Source organism: Varroa destructor, unplaced genomic scaffold, assembly GCF_002443255.2.
Source record: "Varroa destructor unplaced genomic scaffold, Vdes_3.0 BEIS01000004.1, whole genome shotgun sequence".
Classification (NCBI taxonomy): domain Eukaryota; kingdom Metazoa; phylum Arthropoda; class Arachnida; order Mesostigmata; family Varroidae; genus Varroa; species Varroa destructor.
Window position 1 is genome coordinate 42711720 of NW_019211457.1, and position 13130 is coordinate 42724849.

At 39.1% G+C, this 13130-nt stretch overlaps 2 protein-coding genes across 4 annotated transcripts in view; one reads left to right on the forward strand and one right to left on the reverse strand.

Annotated features, from left to right (window-relative positions):
- Positions 1 to 1146: 1146 nt before the first annotated feature.
- Sec63 (translocation protein Sec63) lies at positions 1147 to 11568 on the reverse strand. The gene is made up of 4 exons (XM_022802662.2): positions 9847 to 11568; positions 5300 to 6583; positions 4518 to 5108; positions 1147 to 2375 (listed from the first exon to the last, which is right to left on the reverse strand). Exons 1-4 carry the CDS (start codon positions 10120 to 10122, stop codon positions 2199 to 2201), a joined length of 2328 nt encoding a protein of 775 aa, XP_022658397.1. The 5' UTR covers positions 10123 to 11568; the 3' UTR covers positions 1147 to 2198.
- A 553-nt stretch (positions 11569 to 12121) lies between these two features.
- GlnRS (Glutaminyl-tRNA synthetase) overlaps positions 12122 to 13130 on the forward strand; it is a 93970-nt gene continuing 92961 nt past the window's right edge. The window contains exon 1 of one of the 3 annotated variants that reach the window (XM_086988041.1): positions 12122 to 12462. In XM_086988041.1, coding sequence (XP_086844167.1) covers positions 12346 to 12462 — 117 coding nt within the window. In that variant the 5' untranslated portion in view covers positions 12122 to 12345. The remainder of the gene's footprint in view (positions 12463 to 13130) is intronic. The other 2 variants (XM_086988040.1, XM_022802660.2) reach the window with 2 other exon arrangements.

Here is a 13130-nt window from a genome sequence, read left to right on the forward strand (position 1 = left end):
TATGTCAAAATCGCAGTGTTTATTGTGGATAATATTATCGTCTTTTCGCGGCGGAATCCGAGGTGTTAATGCTATGAATCTTATCCTACAACTGTACCTCAAATCAGAGATGTACCTTTTGCAAAATCCTGACTCGTCGCAGGCAACTAGCTTATTAAGGGGTTACAGATAGGGATGGGAATCCACTATTTATGAAACAGTGCTTTCCTCTACTGAGGTGAGGCCACTGATGGGTATGATAAAAATGTGGTTTTGCTGTCTGAGTTGTTCCACGCAACATACTATTATAGAATAATGGAATAATATGGCTCTTTGCAGAGAAATTGGTATCAGTTATTTAAAGATTGTAGAGCTGAATTTGAGGTAAATGACCATTTCAGGTTCTTTTGAATAATCCAGAATGCTAATGCTATAAATTTTATCTTTCAATTGACCTTATATGTTGTCCTGCGTATCGCAAACGATACCATACCAGTAACAGACTGCCTTAACGAAGAGACACTCCATGTGATAGCTTTCTTGCCTGTAAACGTATGCTGAATGTCTATTAAAAAGCTAGTAAATTTTAAAAGAAGAAACTAATCATGGTTTATAACGGGTACTGATCACCCCTTCGGTAACGTCGTCTGTTGTTTTCACTAGTTTGACACTTCAAATTCATAGTTTACACCTGTTCCAAGTGTTTCAGTAATATATCTATAGGAAATATCTGCATAGCAAAAATATCGAACACTTGCTAAAAATGCATTCAAAAAATACTGTATTGCGATTAATCTTCCAAAGAGCTTTTTTTGGCTTCTAAAAAATCTTGACCGACGTTATCCGTACGTATAAATAAAAAATTGAAGTCCTTACCAGTATGGACCGACCTTAAAAGTTGGTTGTGAGAACGATCTTGCCTAAAAGATCTAATAAATTTAATTAGCTTCTACATTCAAATTGGCCCAAATGAAAGATCACATACATCCGATAAATGAGAGTCAGATACCTGAAAAGCATTTACACCTCAATTGATATTTTCAATTCAGATAGCACTTGCCTTCAACTGCAAATAGCTTCTCAAAAGTTGGAAATAAAATAGGCGTCGTAACCTCATTCTATTTCATCCGCTGACAGGTTACCTAGGAAAGTGCAATACTCAGAAAGTAAAATATACCAAAATCTTTTTTAATTATCAATATATATAATATTGATCATCACCTTAATAGTAAATCGGCTCTTTTTACTTCCTAAGAGATTTGTAGTTCGCTTCATAAGAAGATAGACTTCGTCTCATTGTTTTGTCATCTCTGTTGAAGGACAAAATCGCCGCCTATGTCGACAGAAAAGTATGCGCCTAATAGCAGTCTCGTCTTTTCTCGGCTGTTTTGATAATGGCTGCAGCAGTCATAACGTTTGTCTGAGGCAATGTAGGGCCAAGTTCGTGTACACTATAACTTGTTTTTTAATCCGATTTTATGTTGATACTATTGATTCAAACGCAGTTCTATATCACGTCAAAAATCTCAAGCACATCTTATGAGTAACATATAAAATGCTTTAGGATATCGTGTGTTGTCCTTTTGGGGGCCTTGTTCGAAATGTTTTAAATATTTCTAGACGTATTAAGATTCCTTTTATCCGGTTGGCATGTTCCCTAATATAATGATATCTTCCCCATGTTGCGCGTTTTTGGATACATTTGGTAAGAATTACGCTCAGTACGCTATTAATGTAACCGTATATCAAATTTACTAGAACTCCAAGAGGATGAAAAACCAGTTAACAGCAAGCTCTGTCTGTCATGATAAAATATGGTTAAATCCGTAAAGCAACAATTACATATCCTAGATTTTGAGCCCGAAGGAGAAAACATATGTCGGCCAGAAAACGAAACAGGATGAAACGCTTTTTTGTCATGTTCCTCGAGCAATCGTCGATATATTTGATACATACACCAACATGTCATTGATACATGGTTACATGGGATGATTACATGGTGCGATACAGAAATATTTCGTGGCCGCTGCATAAGACCACCGACGCGCGAATCAATGCCTCAGACACGACATGGCAGTCGAAACAATGCGTGTGTATAAGTATGTTCGCATTGTCGATGATTTTTCAAAGATAAGTCACAAAGATAAGTCAACAAAGAACACAGCTTGGTCTAGTTATTTTTAGTCTAGGTCTTCCAATAGTAGCGATAATAGGTATCTCTAGTCGTCGTTATCTGAATCAATTTCGTCATTACTGCAGAGATCAGAATCCTCTACTGCCGAATCCTCGAGTTCCACTTCCGACTCCTCATCGAGGGCCTCCCACTGTGGGTGAGATTCGACAACTGGTTTTGCTGGCTTTACCTCGATCTTGACGTCAATCTGCTGGTCGAAATCCTAAACAAGGCAACATAAGTAAAAGCAGCAAACGGCAAAGGGCATAGCTGGCATTTAATATATCATTAATATTATATATATATATATATAAGAATTAATTTGATAACTGACATAATAGTTTTTCCTACCAAAGTCGAATTAGGTTTTGCTACGCTGGCATGAACTGATGATCCATACTGGTTGGTCGTTTTCTATTAAGCTTTGCAACTGATATTTCACCGTTAAACACTCGATTCGCAACTATCCTGGATACTCTACATTCAAGCCATTGTGTACAATTTCTTGGTTCCGATTGTGTTCGAAAACGCTTTTAGCACCGATAACAACTTATTACTTTATTAACAATCGATGGAGCAACTTCTACGACTTTCTTTTATAGTGGCTGTCTGTGTGCTAAAGAATACTACCAATACGTGATTAGTCCCATCCAATTCAACTAAAAGCGTAAAACCTAAACGTGACTGCTGTCACTGAAGGTCAAGGGATCTTCATCTAGCAGCATGCGTCACGATCGCCAGTTTTACTCAAAATAACCTTCTCATGAAACAAAAAAATGTCTGTCCAAACACAGTCAGGGAACAAAAAGCACCTGAGAAAAGCAAAAAGCTTTGTCGCTATTGATTTTTTACTGATGACTAAGCCAAGTTCATAGTAAAGTGTTAAAGGATGGTTAATATAGAAGGCTCTTGTGACCTTATAGAGACTGTGTTGTTACTGCGTCCTTGTATAATCTTTTGTTGATAACATTATTACCAATCTATAATAATGTTGTCGTGCCTCAGATATTCTAATAGAGCGGCATTTGTCAGAGTTCAGCCACCCTACAAATCTAGAAAATCGCAACCACGGAAACAGCTTTGTGACCTTGAGATGTGCGTTCCGCCTTTATTTCGAATTCGACGCGTTCGATTAACCATTGTTTTCATTTCACGACGCCCGTCTTTTTCTACCTCGTAACGTAATTGTTTGGCCACATTTGTAGACAGCGTAGCCAATTCGAGAATAATCAACATTGAAAGGTAACAATACAGCAGACCCAACAAATCAGGAAGAATCAATTGTTTACATAGAACAACACACTTATCGCTATACCCAGAAAAATGTAATTGTGCACCGCGTTCAACAGAAGACAATGTTAACAAACGATCTGAACTCTTTAAAGAGTAGTGGTCTTCCAAGAGTTGATTGCTACTATTGAAAAAACATTAGGAATAGCCTAGTACCAGACAACCCGAGGCATCGTTGACGATCGCATTTCCTCTCGCAAATTTTGCTTAATTATATTACGTTCTCGAAAAGAGATTTTTGGTTTGTGTATAACCATCTTTAAGTAGGCCTCAAATGAACCATAATTTTTATGAGACCAACTCGGGATACTCATTTGTTGTATTACTTTATAAAGCAGTGCTAGTAGGCACTATCTTTACCTAAAATCATATTCAGTATTAACGGGGTTTATATAAAATACTAAAGGTCGCGATCGCAGTTACACCATGCTAATTCAAGATATAGACGATTCGCCCGCCGCACTGTTTCTTTTAAATGCTGCCACCACACGAATTGACCGCGCTTCCAGGTAACGGAAATCAATCATGACTGTCGTAACTTATACTATATGTGTCACACATGCCGCGTGATGCCGTTCGAATGGCTTTTATGCTTCGAAATTTCTTATGTGCCCATAATGCTCTGTCTGCATCATGGGCACCTAGGAAACTTATGCACCTGTAGCAAAAACCTTAAGAAAATGAACTTCAGCGATATGCTTTTTTTTTTTTTAGCTCGGCCACAGGTCGTAGGTTTCAGTTGTACAATTTTTTGCGTTGTTGCTTGACTTTGCCTGATATTTCTTTTTTTGGTAGTTTGTTAACTACTGTTTTGTCCAACTTCAAAAACTATATAATATGTAAGCTTACTATATCACCAAATAAAGTTTCTGTAAAAATTTCCATTTTTGTGAAAACGAGCTCTTTGTGTATTATATCTATGGGACATGATTCTTGAATTTGAGAAGCTCGAACACTGATTCGCTTTTTCCAGCCTAACAAAATTTTACGAGCCAAATCTCCTGGACGATTCAGAATAAAATAGTGTCTAGCTTTTAGCGAACGATGTGTTGTGTACTTCAGTAACTTTACTCACCTCAACGTAAGAGTCACTTTTCACATGCAAGGTGTAGTGATAAGTGCCGGGCCGATGTGGGGCAGAGAACTTCAGAATGGCATCCTCTTCTTCGACCAAATTCGTCATAAGGAACGGTACCGTTGTTAGTTGTTGTTGCTTTTTGTCGACGAGGTACACCCACCAGAACTCCTGTTTATCCACAGGAAAGTATGGGGCATGTACCGAATGCGAGATCTTAGGAATTTTGTCCATGCTCTTCTTTTTCTTTTTCTTTGCGTTGACGTCGTCAAAATGCAACTTTTCTTCATAATCTGATTCTCTATCTTTATCAACAACTTTGAGAGCGTTACCACCCTCGGCGTCACTGTCGCTATCCTTGCCCTGGCTAGACGGCTTTAGCCGTTGCCGAACTTCTGTGCCTTCGTTGCCACTTCCGTCACCACTTTCATTGTCCTTATGAGAAGCCCGACTTTCGCGCCCAGCGTCAGTCGCTGATTCGACTCCGTTCTCGCGGGGAACATTGTTTTCCTTACTTTCCTCCTCTTCGCTATCATTGTCGCCCTCCTCGGTAACTTTGCTGACAATTCGTACGTTTGTCGGTTTTTTGCTCTAAAACATGGTTGCATGCAGTAAGCGTTAGTATTTTAATCAAGGACGCTTAGTAATCAAGTTCGAGGTTGTTTTCGCTAAGGATACTGGATATTGTAAGCTAGCTCTTGCCACAGCTATATGCAGTGGCTCCGAATTAAAACAAAAGGAGCACATTTAACATACGAGTATACTAAACGAAATACACCTACCTTTGCCTTTTTCTTGCCTCCGGCTTTCTTATTCTGTCCCTTCTTGAGCCAATTAATCTGTTTTGGTTTATCGTCATCCCTTTCCTCTTTGATCTCTTCCTCAGTGCGGTTGAGCACCTCATCGCATTTACGTCTTCGCATCGTAACCGTCAACGTTACTAATGAGTCAGCCGTGATCGTGTCGGGATCCTCATCGTCGATAACTTCGAGCTTGTAACGGACCTCGATCGATGGCATCCGCTCGAGGCATTTAAGAACCTCAAGGTATTGCGTGTCGTCCAGGAAACGTAGTATTTCACGTCGCTTCGTTTCGCTCAGCTGTCGCAACTGATCGATACTTCGGATATGGGTTTTCCTTGCTATAAAATATCGTAAATGCTCCTCGTGCACGTACGGGATTTGTAGCAACGGATTGCGATTCTCCCACAAGGCTTGCACGACGAGCTGGCATAACTTGATAGCATTCTCTAACGTCTCTAGCTTAGGCATACGAGGTATGTGACCATTGAGGTTTAGCATTACCAGCTGAGCTGTGCACGAGACGAATTCGCTAAGGAGAACAGGGCACTTTTTGACGATATACCTCATGTCTTTGGCGGCGCCAGCGTTCAAAGGCAGTCGCAGCAGGTGAGCGTACAACAATGCTCTTGCCTTAATTGAGTACTCGTAGTTCAGTGGAGGCTCACGATTCTTCTCGCCAAAATCTTCGATCTTTTTGATGAGTTGTGGAATTTCTTCGTTGTCAGTAGGCCGCATTTTCATTTCGGGATTGTGGTCAGACTTAAAGTCGAGTGATGCTGCAATGATCATGACGACTCGTCTCAGTGTCATCAGCGATGTACGATTTATAAAATAGAAGTACAGCTGCGTTGTGTCAAGTAGAACTTCAAGGTCTTCGCCATACTTCGCGGAGCGGTACCACCACACGCCGACAGCTGTGGGTAAACCGATCATAAACACCAACATGTAGGCGCCAAGCACCCAAAATGAATTCTCCTTTTCGACAATCCACGACGGCAACGCGATGCCAAATGACATGGCACCAGGTCCGTCTGGGTTTCCATAGGTTTCCCAGTTTTTCCGGGCCTCCTCGTCCGTCAAAGCAGCATATGCTTTTGCGATCTTCATAAATTTAGCATCATCACCTGTTTCCTGTTTGTCTGGATGATAGATAAGGGAGAGCTGGCGATAGGCTTTTTTTATTTGCGCGGTAGTCGCACCAGGGTCCAACTCGAGAATCTCATACGGATCCCATTTTACCCACGTGTCCTCAAGGTGTTTAACCTGAAATCAAGTAAGCAATGAAACGACACTGAACATTATATACACGGCAATGGCTCGAAAGCTAAACAAGAGTATTCAGACATTTTGTAAAATGCCTTCGTTAATTAACTATTTTATATAGGTTCTATTCAAACCAAAACCACACGGTATTCATGCAATTTTCGACGTAAGAACAAATAAATGCGACATCCCTTAAGTTATATCAGCCGTTGGTACTAGAAAATATTGCTAATTATGATTATTAGTATTTATTGTCCTGTAACTCTGTGGCTGTTTTCAATTTTAACAATTTCAATCGCTGTCACTACGGTAGTTCATTTTGTTGTAGCTATACTTATAGCAATAATAATTGCTTACTCCTATAATATTTTAATTATATACTTTATGACGAGCAAATAAGGCATATTCTTATGGCTGCTTGCAGGCGTCCGATTGCTCTGTTATAGTTATAATTTCAATATAATTAAATAAGCAGGTTTCATATTATCGAAAGCGTAGAGCATATTTGTTAAACAGTTTTGACAACCGAGGTCAGTTGCTGTAATTTGGCCATAAAAAAAATCTATCCAAAAAAAAAAATTGATAGTTTTACAAAGTTGGACATTAAGCAAAAAATAATCAGGATTTTAACGTTCTACTCTAGAATGGGTAAGTTTTGCATGTGAAAAAAGTGCAATAGAATAGTTGAACAGAGCAGCTAGAAATAGTGATGAAATTGAAATCGTCAGTTTCTTTACACTTATACATTATGCGTACTAAAATATATTTCGCAGAACGCACTTTACTGTAAAATTGTTAACCTGTGACCATGGAGTGAGCAATTTTTTTTTCAGTATTATTACAGTTATATAGAGAGAACTGTGATATAGAAAAAAACACTCGGTGGGGTACTTGAGTTCTGGACATGATTGTAACAAATTTTACCATGCTCTTACATGTGCGTATGTAGAACCATACAATATTAATATGTTTTGCGCTTTGATATCTACGCTGATGAAATTCGCTCAGCCACAGATCGCTATCAGTACACAGTAAATAGTGAATCAAATGCAAATGAAAACATGCCTGATCAATTAGTAAATGCGTTAAAGCGCATGGCTGTGAGCATACATTTTTATCATCAACAAGTTAACACTCGTTTTGCGATTCATATACGAACGCTACTCTCCGGATAATCGTTACAAATGTTCAGCATTGAATCACCCTGTATAATGTTGAGCTAACTCAGACTAACAATCGACGACGCCTGTGAACAGACTAATGCAGTCGGTTCGACGCCGACTGAACTTCACTAAAGATGTTCAATAGCACTGGCATGGAACACGCAACTGTAGGTTGTAAGCCTCAAAAATCCACCGCGTCACGGACGCACTAAATTTAATCCTCTTTGGGATGACTGGCTATCCCCTCCGTATTTACCTGAACTACAGTCATTTTAGTGCCAGAAATATTGGTATTCTCCACCCGCTCAGATCACGATTTTAAATCTAGAGAAGAAAACTAGACAGTAAGTCACACTATTAAAAACCGTCCGAGAATAATAAGAAAAATCAATTCGCACATGAATAACTCCAATCTGTGATTTTATATTTTATTTAGATATTGAAATTTTTAGATGTGTAGTCTTGTGCAAATTCGAGTAATGCCACCTGTCGGTTCTTTTAGATTCTAAGCCGTTAGATATAACCATAATTTGGATAGATATTAAATATCGATATAAAGGTTTGTACCAACAGACTCTGGTCAATATCGAATATGTCCCTCTTTCTATTCAAGTATCAAATGCATATACACAAAAGGACGACATATTTGTCCCGAAATATTACCTGCTAGTATAAGTTATATTATTCACTTATTAGCAGAAATAATATTAAAGCTGGCAGTTACTCAGATATTGGCATATTTCAGGTTACATAACAATATGAGATATACAATTCATATGCAAGGATACCTAGACAAGAACGATGTTGCTAGCATATAATTTAGTGCGACACTGTTAACATGTTACGACAGTATTGCAGAGACAGGCATAAAATAGGTATACGCAGGCCAAGCTGTGAAGCAAAACACAACGGATACAATCCAAATACTAGCATTGGCTCCACTTTTTCTATAAAATCCAGTTTTAAACTTTTCCCAAGCATTACTTTGGTAAGTACTGCTCTGTTTTTTTGTGGAATTCTGACATTTCAAATATCTACGGTAATACAATTCTCTTCTCATAAAAACAACGGCTGCTCTTGAAACAAGTTCCGTCAGAATTAACAAGAAATCAAGGCAATCGAATCGACTGGATTCCAACTGGCAATTATGACCAGGCAGTTAGTATCTTTCTGTCGCTAATCAGCCACCTTTCAAGAAACTTTTTTAAAATCCAGACCGTTTTTCTATGTTGTGACAATACTTGACCTGCTATAATTTGTTTACTGGTTAGGATGTTTTATGCTTCAGACTTAATCTAGTAAAATAATTCCTTCCTGAAAACCTTATATTTTCTTTATTTATTCGTATTAGTCAAGCTAAGCATATGCAACCATTTGAATTCCCTCTTAGTTAATTATTTAATTAGATAATAATTAATAATTCTATTATATATATATATAACAAAGGATTAATTAGTTAAAAAGGCTGTGCAGTTTGTACATAATGCCTCACATCGTCCAATCATAGGTTGTTAACATGTAATTAATACTGGACTAAATTAAATGTTTTGCCATAAGCTTTTTGTTAATGATCTAGCCAACTTTCTGAAAGGCTAGCATTATACAAGACATTAAAAACAAATATAGTCGAAGCTCATTTTTATCCTAGAACATAAGGACGTTTTACGAAAGAAATACTTATACTTAATAATTATATAGGTAAAGTTATTCAAACTTTTAGCTTTTTATTTTTAGCTAGCAAGTGTTATTTTAATTCCCAACTTTAAGTAAAATTCGAATGTAAAATTAGTTAAATTAATACACAATATAATATAAATTTCATCCTGCTGAAGCTGTTTCATTCTTGAATGATGTTTCATAAAATTGTTTTGTACCATACATCGATGTATTGCACATGTATTATCTTTCGGCAATTATTAGATTAGGTTGAAGCCTATTTCTTCAGAAATCTTACTGAAGTCACCAAAGCCGTGTGACAATCATTTTGACCACTCACTTCGGTCTATCATCTAATATATTTTTCCCTCACCTGTTTTGTCGCGCTTTTTTAACTGCTTTCGACAATACCTAATACTTTACTAACAGGTACCAGGATCTTACCTTGTAGATACATGCGAACATCGCAATCCATCCAATAATTATTAGGACGCGAATGATACTATTTTTTGTTTTAGTCCATGGGGCAATCTCCTTAAGTCGAGCGTTCTTCGTCTGACAAGGTGGGCATTGACATTTCTTTTTGTCCTCCTCAACGTCTTCTTTTGGTTTTCGTGGCCATAGATAGTACGTACAGGGTAAGATTACCATTGCCAAAAAGGCGAGCAAAAAATAAAAGAACGTACTTCCACTTTCATCATACTGAAATTTAGATGCCATAATTTTGACAACTTTTGTTGTTGCTCTTTCAACAACTACTTCTGAACTCACTACCGCCTTATGAAGCTCAACTCACGACGAGAACGGAACGCTCGTATTTCAGCTACAAGTCGTTTCGCTGTGAACTACACCTGTTAGTGTTGCTGATCCGGTATATGGAATATCGTCCTCCTTTTTCATTTAGACCAAGTTGCAGGCTTTCGGAGATGTTAACTCACTGTTCTCTATTTTGGAGGAGTTTCCGAACATGTTCCGTTTCGTCCGCTCTCGCCGTGCCGGCTTTTTACACACCACTGAGGAAACACAAGCTATCAACCACTTCACAGTTCTGCTTACCCACAAGCAGGCATTAGAGGCAAACTAAGATTACTTTGACAAAAGCACGAACTTTTGAGCTATTTATCGACGTTTTGTCTTATTGGTATCTCCCGTAGTGGATACCAGGGTAGGAAAATGCTGCGTGGCAGAAACTGTTATGTCAGAGTAACAACAGCAATATGAATTCGAGGGAGTTGTAGTAGAATCTTCGGTTAAACAATACTGCGAAAACGCGATGAGGCCATGAGACAATTTGAAGCCTTTGGATCCTTTCGATGGTTACGTTTTGTTGGTGCTTCTGTTAACTGCCTATACGAGCTTACGTTTATTTTTTTCTCTTTGACTCTTTGCTAATCACTCGGCTTTAATTATTGTCAATTCATCCCTGTCGACAAAAGCCGACGTCGTGCTCAAAATCCAACAATAGCACTAACTATTTGCTGCTGAGACCAAACGTCCTAAAAGCTCGATTAATTGAAAATCAGCAATGTGGTGTCGACTAAAGCAAACAAACCATGATTACTGTCCTATGCTGTGTTCGTGTGGTTGCCGATCTCCAAACTCTCCTATGCACTCCTCAATAGCACGCGAACCAAAACATTTAACCTAAATACTGCCGGCTCCATTCAGTGCTCATGTAACAACTCTGGCATTTGTAGAAAGTCGGCTTTTGACTTTTGCTGCTGCTTTTGGTTCCAACACCGTAACATAATAATAGCGTGGCCTGCGTCTCCAAAATTATACTGGCTGAAACAGCGGCTGGCAAGCAGACGCGGCGATAGCTCCAGTTAATGCTGACCGCCACGACCAATAAGCTTGCTTTCATCACACAGACGGAGGCACACACGCACAGTCCCTAGACGATGTCGGATAGCAGGTTATCGCCTCCGTACTGCTGTTTTACCTACGGTGGTGACGACTGCTGCAAGACCCTTCGCCACAGACAGACAACAACGACTAGTGTCAGTCACTGTACGGCTGCTGCTGATAGACCGCCGACAAATACCACTGGCGACCAGCGTCAGCGCCAAAGCTGGTGTTAGACACTAAACAAGTCACCAGACGAGACCAGGCGGCGGCGGTTACAAACAGAACATAAAATTGGTGACGTCTTCCGTCAATGCGGCCAACAACACAAAAAACACTTTCACAGCCGAACGACGATACTACCGTCAGCTGATCAGGATTAGAGAGCTGGTGCTGATCGATCGAGCACCCGGAAGCTGCCAGAAAGCAAGGCCGTTGGTCTAGCATTTAAAGCTATAGTAAATGTTTAAATAATAGTACGTATGCAAAGGAAATGTCTCTCAGGATGCACGAACTGTACGAGAGAGCCACGAAAAAGGCAATCTCATATGTGGGTGAGATGTACAAGGCATGTTTATAGCGGATGAAAAGACTTAGTGCTTTATTATATCTAGAAATCGTTTCCGGGGAAAATAACAGGGCGTCTATGTTGCATTGTATATGCTTAGATATATATGAGACGGTGTATGCGGTATCTCTGTGCGATACGATAAACGGGCTGATTCGAAGGAACACATGTACGTGCAGAATTAATGGTTGTAAAATTAAGGCGAGAAAATTCAATGACATGTTGTCTTATCTGCTCGAAGGGGCAACTTGAATACGTTTTTTGTTCACACTTACGCGAGCAGCTGCGGTTATGTGCACGTCGTCTGCTGCAATGTTTACAATGGGCGCCTAAGGTTTACATAGAACGTGCCGGGTCACTGCATGCGCTCAGCAGAAAGCTGTGTTATACTCTGTGAACTTCACGTAGAAAGTACCGGTGTACAGCTTTGCGCCGGATAGAATGAAGTCTTAGTGTGAAGAAAAGTTTCAGAGTCTACGGTGCGAATAGTTTAGTGTATCGTGCGTGTCTTGTACTGTTAAACGAAGACTATGGCAGATACTGATAAAGTGAGCAAGCTAATGTATCTCGGTCTGACCGAACAGAAGGCGCATGAAACCTTAAAGAATGAGATTCTCACAGGAGCACTGATAGACAGCGCTGTCCAGGTTCGAAAACTTTCACATTATCTACATCATGTAGTATAGTTATGCATATGATAATTTTCTGCAAGTGTCAGTGATTTTCTTTAGCATTAAATAACTACATATAAAAAAATAAGAATAGTACCAATAACGCATACGGTATGGGCTGAGTGGGGTCCTTTTACGCGGATCAGCTCTATGGGTGAGTTAGTTCACCATATTCAGTTCTACCGATAAGTCCCGGTCTGAAAGGGGTGGTGCTACGTGTACAATTACCATCTTTGATAATATTTTAGGGGCTGTCAGGTATCATTTCTGGTTCGTTTACATAATAGTAATGTTGCCCAAGTAAATACAGCATCAAATGCGCGTAAGGATGTGAAACTTGCGGGAACACGTGTCATGTGGTGTTTAATATACCGCAATAGTTTTGTAGCAGTAACGAACTAGAGCCTAAATAGAACCAAATCGAATACTACACAATAATTCCCTGTGTATCTGGTATGTATGAAATATTTTATTATAATTCTTGCCGCCCACTCTGATATATTTTGATTGATAGGTAAGTCTGCATAAAACTTGCCAGAAAGATTTTTGCCTAAGATATGTTAGCAGTCTTGATTTCTACTTATATGTTGCGGTACTGACGAAACTTTTTAATATCTTTTGCCTATTTGATTCGCGTTAGTTTG